This window comes from Hyposmocoma kahamanoa, unplaced genomic scaffold, assembly GCF_003589595.1.
Source record: "Hyposmocoma kahamanoa isolate Upper Pololo Valley unplaced genomic scaffold, ASM358959v1 279, whole genome shotgun sequence".
NCBI lineage: Eukaryota > Metazoa > Arthropoda > Insecta > Lepidoptera > Cosmopterigidae > Hyposmocoma > Hyposmocoma kahamanoa.
In genome coordinates, this window is record NW_020653776.1 from 125,428 (window position 1) to 134,709 (window position 9,282).

General features: G+C 38.0%; 1 protein-coding gene across 2 annotated transcripts in view; it reads left to right on the forward strand.

Moving 5' to 3' along the window:
• Positions 1 to 9,282, forward strand: part of LOC113229149 (non-specific lipid-transfer protein-like) — a 21,906-nt gene that overhangs the window by 8,385 nt on the left and 4,239 nt on the right. Inside the window, exon 2 of one of the 2 annotated variants that reach the window (XM_026462656.1) lies at positions 3,710 to 3,892. The exons of the other annotated variant lie outside the window; for it this stretch is intronic. Within the exon in view, the coding sequence (XP_026318441.1) occupies positions 3,710 to 3,817 (108 nt within the window). The 3' untranslated portion in view covers positions 3,818 to 3,892. Of the gene's footprint in view, positions 1 to 3,709; positions 3,893 to 9,282 lie in introns of those variants that run through there. 2 annotated transcript variants of the gene reach the window in all.

A 9,282-nucleotide genomic window follows, 5' to 3' on the forward strand; every position in this document is an offset into this window, starting at 1 on the left:
ATATTAAAAATTCACATGGGCGCGAACACGTTTTCGTCCTGAACATAAATGTATATTTCATTAAATAGACATCTCAAGATTGTTTACATTTATTTAAGTACCTAAACAGATGGACTATAAATACTGTAGAGAAGTTCTAGCAATGACTGGTGTTGACTAGAGCCTTGGCAGGGTACTGTGGCTTTGACAAGCACAACAGAGTTTCTGCCACAAGGGCGGATGAAACTCTTCTGCACCTCGTTGAGGTGCCCCCCTTCATGAGAATACGAAGGTCCATACAAGGACGCACAGGCCACAACCGGAGGACATCAAACCTCGCTAACGTTAAAGGAAAACCTCGTGATGCAACCAGCTAGTCAAAGAAGTCCACAACCCTTGGAAAACGTGTGTAGTTTTCAAAACATCAGGCCAGTGATGCAGACTATGGCCTGTATGTCTCATTCTCAATATGTGCGAGGTCATCATATGGTCATAGTTGCTCACATACACATACATCAAATATATATATATATATATGCGCCGAGTGGTAAGCGACACGCCTATTCATGGCAGTTGCAACGCCTCTCAAAGCTTTAAATCGCAAAGATCTAAGGGACACTGTCACTGCAAATTGACAAGTCTCATGTGCTGTAATTTCATCAGCATCCTTGCCCTTCAAAACCGGAACATAGTAATGTTAGCATTGCTTGGCGGCAGTAATAGGTAAGGTGGTACTTTAGCACTATTTATTATGTAGCTCATTAGATTTTAATGGTCGTCATATGAGATAGTCCGTATACGTGCGTACTGACTATATTTGATATGAAGTTCATCCTACATAATAAGGTGCTTGAATTGATAACATGTCATTAGTATTAACTTGTTTACTTTTTTGGGTGAAAATTTAAACTTGATTAATCATCCCTGTAAACGTGACAACTAGCTGGTTCCCGCGACTTCGTCTGTGTAGTACTTGGAGTAGCCTCCTGTACTATACTAATTTTCGTAGTTTTATTGGTTCTCCATAAAAACTTTTATCCCCTATTTCATCCCGTTTAAGACTTATTTTTGTGACAAAAAATAGCCTGTGTCCTTCCCCTAGGTCCCGTCTATCGCTTTACCAAAATTCGTGTTACGTGAAAACGTAACAGCGTAACAGCCAGAGTTACTTTCGTATTAATATATTAGTTTGGATTTATGGTACAGTACAACTATGTTTTTCTCGGCAATCTTTGTATTTCCGAATTCACCCGAATACAAATTTCCGTATGCACACTGCATCCGATTAGTACTCGTTCTGAATCTGGGGGTCTACTATCGATCTCCCTCCGACATCCGAAACAATTACTGCCAAATAAGCAATGCTTGACCAAATGAAAAGACGCGTGATGCGAATGAAGCTTCATACTGGATACTTGTCTTTTAATTTTGTCGAATATTACTTATTTGACAGTAATTGTTTCGGACGGATGTCAGACGGAGGTCGAGAATAGCCCTCCTGAATCCGAGACTATACAAAGCTAGAAAATTTGGACCTACTTCGGATGTCGCTTGTACAGTCCGAGAATTACCGAACTAGTGTTGTTTTCTTTTGATTTCCATGTGAAGTATATAGGGCAATAAAACGATTTTCTTTTATGTAATTAAAAATAAATCTAGTCCTTTTGTTATTTCATTAATCTTCAATTTTCATAATATATTGTCTGATCTTCAAAAACAACAACCAAAATATGGAGTCGCAGCTACTCTATTTACTTTAGTCGAATGAGTGCCGCCGCTCTGCACCAAACCAAATGCAAAGCGCAACTGATAGAAATTCGACGACAGCCGAAGATTGCCGAGAGATAATATTTAGAAAATACTGTATAGTCTTACTATCTCTTGTATTTGGTGATTGAATAAGTAGTTAGTAAACAAGTTTAAACAAAATACGAACTTTAGGTCATTAACATCTTACTAAAACGTTGACTAATAATGAACAGGACTTTCGTATCGATACGAACATTATTACAGCAGAGCTCATATTAATCTGGGTGGTGTTGTGTGTTGTGACGTGGAAATCTACAGGCGATGTTATTACGCAAATCGGCATGGTTCGGCCTTGTGTGAAACAAATCTTGATGTTATTCATGTTTGCCTAAGACTTACAATCGTAAAAATTTACACAAGTGAATGTAAGCGTACACTTTTGCACGCACAAAGCATTGTAGGTACTAAACCGTAGTTAAACGTAGATGCTTAAGATATATGAATATAAAAAAAAGAATACACGAAAAAGTAACGAAAACTTTGAGAAAAAAATTAAACAACAAACTTAAATTTTTTTTCCTTCAAATAATTGGCTTTAAAATAAGTTTTTTTTTACTAAACTAACTTTATTAGACTACACTCAACCAACCACTACAGTCCACCACTGGTCACATATAACAGAACGTTTGATTTGAAAAAGGAATGACTGCGATCGTCTTTTGATTCCGATTAAACATTCTGGTGTATGTGGCCAGTCAAGTGGTTGATATGAACGTTGTTATCATAATTGAGGCTATCAGGGTAATTATAGTGGTGTAACCCACATACATTTTTTTCTACAATATTACTTTAAATCCTTAGCTCCCTAAGTGGTCCAGGTGGACCCCCAGGAGTCCATGGGAGACGCGACGGGGGTCTACGTTGGCGTGACAAAAAAATAAGGGTTCACAATTCGTAATCGGGGGTCCACGAAAATCTATCTGCTTTCGATAGAGAAGAACTAAAATGTTTGCTTGGCTTGGCTAGGCTTGACTTCACCTGTCAATGAGGCAAATAATATTTTAAGAAGCTCAGCGATTGTTATTTGTAAATACTTGCATATTCCATATTCAGTATAACGTGTCTTTACTTTTTTGACATCCACTCACAGCACAATCAATTAAATTCTCACCTTTTTTTCGAAAACTATTAATTTGTGGTTGGAACTCAGCAATTTGCGTTGCAAATTTCGATAGTTAGATCTAATCTTCACATTTTTTGTCGAGTTTTGGGAATATGGTAGAAATGTAGCTGCAGGGGGTCCACCGGAACCAGCTAAATTTTGAAAGTGGTCTATGAGAAAAAAAGTGTGGGAACCTCTGCTTTAAATGATACTAAAGTACATAATGATTTTATTTACATTACTAATTTCATGTGTAATAAAATAGCATCCAAATTTAAAATAATTATGGAAATCGGTTCTCAAATATCGAAGTAATCGCGTAAATTACACCTCCTTTTTTCACGTTCATTAAAAAACTTGTTCCCCTTTAACGCTATTATGTACCTTACTAAGTATTGCATTGTTCTTTTCTCTTTCTTGCTATAAACTTTGTGTTTTTCGGCTTTTTGGGTCATGGCAAAATTGCCATATTGAAAAAATCTATATTCCAGAAAAAATGTTTGAAAATTTTCGATCACTATATTTTACCCAACATTGTACGTTTTGTTCGTTTTCATCTTTTCATTAATACTTCAAACTTTGTAACGCAAATGAACAATAACATATTGCACGAGCCGTAAAATGCCTTATATATTTGAACAACCTATTAAGTTGTATGGAAGTCGCTTTTCATTACATTCCTAACACACCACAGCATTTTCATCCATCGGCGGTGATAATTTTCATTATTATGTAAAGAAGGACCTATAGAGACAAGGTCACTGGCTTCATAACCAACTTTTGTCTGAATAAATCTTTCATTCGATTGATAATCTTCAGGTACGCAATGCGAAGACAGCTCTTCAACATAACTTGGGTTTAGGAGGCGCGGCGGTCGTCGTCCTGTATCGTAAAGGATTCAAGGATTTCTCCAGGGCTAAACTATAAAAAAATATAATCACTCCACTATCGTAACGTGTCTTTAACGCTTAATGTCAATGGTATTGGATTTGTAAATAAAGTCACCACTGAAGACTAGGCCGTATGGTCGTTGACTCATGCCTGTCGCAACGTTTTTGGACGAAATTAACAAAAAAAAATAAAGTTACAAATTGTGTTTTCCTAAATTTGTTGAGTTTTTGTTTGCATTTGAAATGCTAACTTCAGAAAAAAAACTGTTCCTACTATGAAAATTAAGAGTTATAAGGAACTACTAGATACCTAGAAATTTACACAAAATGATTGACGTTAACATGTCAGTCTTTAGAGCCTATGCACATGGTGTAATTCATAAGCGCGTATACGGCGCCGTAGAGGCTCAAAAAGAGGAGACAGAGACGCAAACATCGCGTTACAAGCAAGAAGCTTATATACTCCATTGAAGCATGATTTTATATCCCTTCACAAATTAACAAACAAAACTAAAATTAAAACTAGCTCTTATCAAAATGCGCGATACATACGTTGCGACTACAGCGCGTATACGTGCAGATGACGCGCGTTTACGACGCCACTGAATTTGTGAACGTGTGCATAGGTTTACACGCTGCGACTGCATCGCGTTTGAATCGCGTTATCGCGCGTCGTTGGCGAGTATAAAATACCGCATGAGGATTTAGTCCGATACTTCTACGCACGAATTCTAAGCGTTTCATATTAAGAGTAGACTCAAAACGATGTTTATTTTGATACAAACTTATCTGCGGGTAGCTTAGCTACTCTTCAACGAGTCACCACACTTATCGACTCGGAATCGCCGTGCCGTTAACACACGTTGCACTGCAGGATGTATGTAAATGCAAGTAGGGCGATGCAAGGAGATAGAGAGATGCAAATTGCAATGCAAATGATTGGAGTATTATTAACTAATGTAAATAAAACGACCGTGTCCGAACGAGACAATAATAACACTCATTTATTGCAAAATATACATCGATCACCGTGGTGTTACAGTAAGCATAAATCGAATACTTATGATATCGTGCGGGTTTACTTGTGCATATTAAATTAAATGTAAATCATAAAAAATGTACGGTTTCACTCGTACAATCGCATTATACCGGACAGAACTTTATGTCCATGTAATAAGAGCGAAAATGACGTGGGTTTCTCATCGGCGATCCGAGCGGAAGCGAAAAGCGCAACATCCGTTTCACACACATATTTCTAGTGACGGGACGAACAAGTCGTGGATCTGGTAGTAAACGCCACGGCCCATAACAGTGGCACTCAGAGCTTTAAAACGCAAAGTTCGGAGATAAACTGCCACTGTGCACGTCACTCTGAGACGTAAGTTGACAAGTCCCGTGTGCCTGTAATTTCACCAGCACCCTAACCCTTCAAAAACGGAACGCAGTAACGCTCACATTACCGCTTGGCGGCAGAAATAGGTAGGGTGGCAGTATTTCCCTGGACGAACTCTTTCACAAGGAGCTCTACGGCTACTAATAATAACTTTGTAACTGGCTGTAAGCGATTCCGTGTGAATAAATGTGGTGAGTTTCTTAGCTAGTTGCTTTTCACGTATAATTTACTTTCCTAAATGTACTAACGCTAACGGAGACTATGGCATCCACTAGCTACGACGACATACACACATCAAAAAAAGTTTGCGATCACTTCGAAAAACTGAAATCTTTTTTGTTACTGTAGATTATATTATGATTTTTTCTTCTTTTTAGATTCTTTATTTAAAAATAAATTAGAACATAAAACAATGACCCCGTTCAATTGTTTTTTCATATAAAAAGGCTTTCAGTCCTAGCTTACGCTAATTCAGAAGTCTGATTTAGTCAATTATAAGCGATTCAAGATATTTTTCGCGGAAAGTTGTGAATGAAAAAATGCCAAGAGGATTATCAGAGGTTTTACGAGCTAGAATAGTAACTTTGAGGGAAGAAGGATACACCACGAGAGTAATAGCACGCAGACTTGCTATATCCCAATCCTGTGTCGTGGTTACGTTGCAGAGGTATCACGGAATGGGGAATTTAGCTGACCGACTCCGCAGCGGTCGCCCAACTGTTTTGACAGCTGCCCAAAAGCGCTATATTAGATTGCTGGCAGCCCGTGATCCAACAATCAACGCCACTAAAATAAAAGCAGAAGTCAGGGCCGCCTCTGGGCTTGAAGTTAGCACGCAGACCGTTCGCAATTGCTTGCACCAGGCTGGATTACGAGCACGGAGGTCTTGGCGAGCTCCGCTCAATTCCCGGCAACGTCAACAACGAAGATTGCAGTGGGCTAGACTTCAGCAAAATGAAGAAGGTGAGGACGAAAACATTTGGCAAAACTGTCTCTTCGTTGACGAATCCCGAATCAGCACTCATCCAGATAACCGACGTGTCCGTGGCTGGAGAAGACCAGGCGACCGTGAAAGACAAAGAACTGCCACTGGAACAGTTCAGCAAGGCGGAAAATCGGTGTCCTTTTGGGGTGGCATTATGATTGGAGCTAGAACGCCTTTGATCCCGTATCGGGGCTTCATGACAGCAGACATGTACAAAGCAGTTGCTATTGATGATATCGTCAGACCATTCCGAGTAAACCATGGGCACCAATTTGTACTGGTCGATGATAATGCGCCCGCACATCGAGCTCAACGAGTCAATGCTGCTCTTCAAGAATACGATATCACACGATTAGACTGGCCTGCCGGATCGCCCGACTTAAACCCAATAGAGCACGCGTGGGATGCTCTTAAACGAGCAGTATGGAACCGTGACCCACGTCCCCAGACAGTTCCAGAGCTCAGGGAAGCCGCTATTGAAGAATGGGATAGGTTACCCCAGGAAATGCTGGATAACTTGATCCTCAGCATGCCCAGGAGGATCTTCGCATGTATTCGAGCCAGGGGAGGAGTTATTTTATGTTGAATTCACACCTTTTAATAATAAATTGTTGTTTAAGTTTAATTAAACAGTCTTTTTCTTTCTATGAAATTTCTATCACTATTACATTATGATTAATGGCTCAATTTTTTAAAATAAATAGTTTTATATTTTAATTTCAAACAGGGTATTCCTATTTAAAGAAAGCATACAACATAGATTTTTTCTTGATAAAGTTAAATTTAAAGAATTATAGGAGCTTATGCTATTGATCGCAAACTTTTTTTGATGTGTGTACCTCTTTTGTTACCTCCAACATCATCGGTTAAAATGGAAATTTAGTTCAGAAATTTCAAATTCAAAACGAGTCATTTCTTTTATCTCAGTACGTCTGCATAGAGCCGAGTTCAATAGCTACTATTTTTAAATTTACTTCCTTTTTTAATGTTAAGAATACATCTGCGTTGTACAACTTGAATAATTTGACATTATCGGCATCATTAATATTCCAGCATCATTATTTTGATACCTATTCAGCGAGTGGTTTAGGTTGAGTTGACATTATATTATGTTGGAAGACATGTTTTTTTGAGAAAATAGCACCATAACTCATTTATTTTACCTATTTATTACTTCCATCAACTCAAATTTCTATGATTAAAATAAACAGCTTATTCCTACGCCTTTTGGAAATTTCCACATTTTTTTGATTGACCACCTAAACCGATAAACAACGGGGTCTTAATCTCGAAACACGTAACCCATATGTACGGCCGTTTTCCATGGATGACCTACAGATTTAAGTTTCGATCGGGGTTAGAACTAAGACACGACAACGCGAATTGACGTTTCGAACGGTCCCTTTTGAGAGTTTCGAACCTTCTTTTCGCTGACGGACTTCGAAAGGACGCCCTGTAGTCTCATTCTCCATCCTATATCCTTCCGAACAATTACTGTCAAATAATTAATACACGACCACATCAAAAGGCATGACAAAGAAAAAGAGATGTCCTATTGATATGTTATGAACGATCACGCTGAGCTGAAGCCAGTGGTGCATTAAAAACAAAAGGGTATAACTAGTCTTATTCCGTTTTTCACTGGAGGCATTGATTTTATCTCTAGGTGTAGGTACAAGCGATATACGCATAAGCGACATCTGAAGTAGGTCCAAGTTTTCTAGATTTGTAGTTTCAGCAGGTCTTCATTTTTCTCCACAATAATCGAATTGAACGTCAAATTGTCGTATTCGAAACGGAACCGAAATGACGCCACTCCCTTACGACAACTAACTTCTCGACCGCGGCAAAGGCTAGAAACGTTATTCAAAACACAGTTATCGAATGAAAATTAGAATAGAATAGAATAGAATAGAAATTATTTATTCAATGTAAAGCACAGCACACATACAATTTACAAACAAAAAAATTACCGAAATTACCGAATATCATATTGTTTACAAAGCAATAATGTAATATGGAAATCTCTTATTATTTTAAATAAAGCCTGGATTTTGTTCAGTTTTATTAATATATTTTAATGCAAGACTAATGCATTCCTATATTTTAGGCCTTTAAAGTCTTAAAAATGTATATAAAAGGCTTTCCTTTTTCTTATAATCTATATTCGCCGACTAACTTCATAAACGTAGTTGGATAACGATATATTCTAAATAGCTCCAAAAGCGATTCAAAAACGATGTCCAATCGAACGATTCGGTTAAGACATCGAGTATATAACCAGAAATAGAGACGAAATAAGCGCCATATATTCTTGGTAACACATTAGCGATACAGCTCTTATAAATATCAACTCTCGTTTCCACTGAAATATAGACAGGCCAATTACTGACCTGTGTGTACGTCTCCGTATATTCCAAAAAATATTCTGTATTTATTGTAATAAAGATAATATCTCTAACAATGCCGTGCTGTTCCATTCGGTGATGTGGGAAAAACAGCAAAACATCTAATTACAAAACAAACGGAATCACATTTCATCGGTAATTAAATATGTAATTTTGCAATTTTGGTCCATTATAGCAAAGCTCAAGTTAACTGGTCGATTTGAAGTGAAACAGTTGACGACGCCCGTCAATTGTTTCGAACTCGGGCCAGCCAATCGGAGCGCAGTTGTCACAGTAATGATAAGGTCTCTATTTCTGGTTATATACTCGATGGGTTAAGATATCGAAGAGTTCTGGATCGGGGTCTTGATTCGGGACGAATACTAATCGGATGTTGTGCGCAAATGCGCTAATCATAGATTTCGTCTTTCGAGAGTAGTCCCCTAGTTTTGATAACAATGTTGAAATAAATTTGTGGTATGGTTCGGAAATCGTAGAACACCTAAGGGACGACATCTCAATTCTTCAAATCCCGTAGTAATCGCGTAACATTCACACAAAAGAAACACATACGAATTAACAACCAGCTTCCTTCCTTTTTTTAAAATCGGTTTAAAATAAAACACTGACAGTGAGGGCGACTTAAATTATATTTTATTTCAGAACTAGTACATAGCTACATACACAGCCTGTGTGTGTGTGTGTGTGTGTGTGTGTGTGTGTGTGTGTGTGTGTGT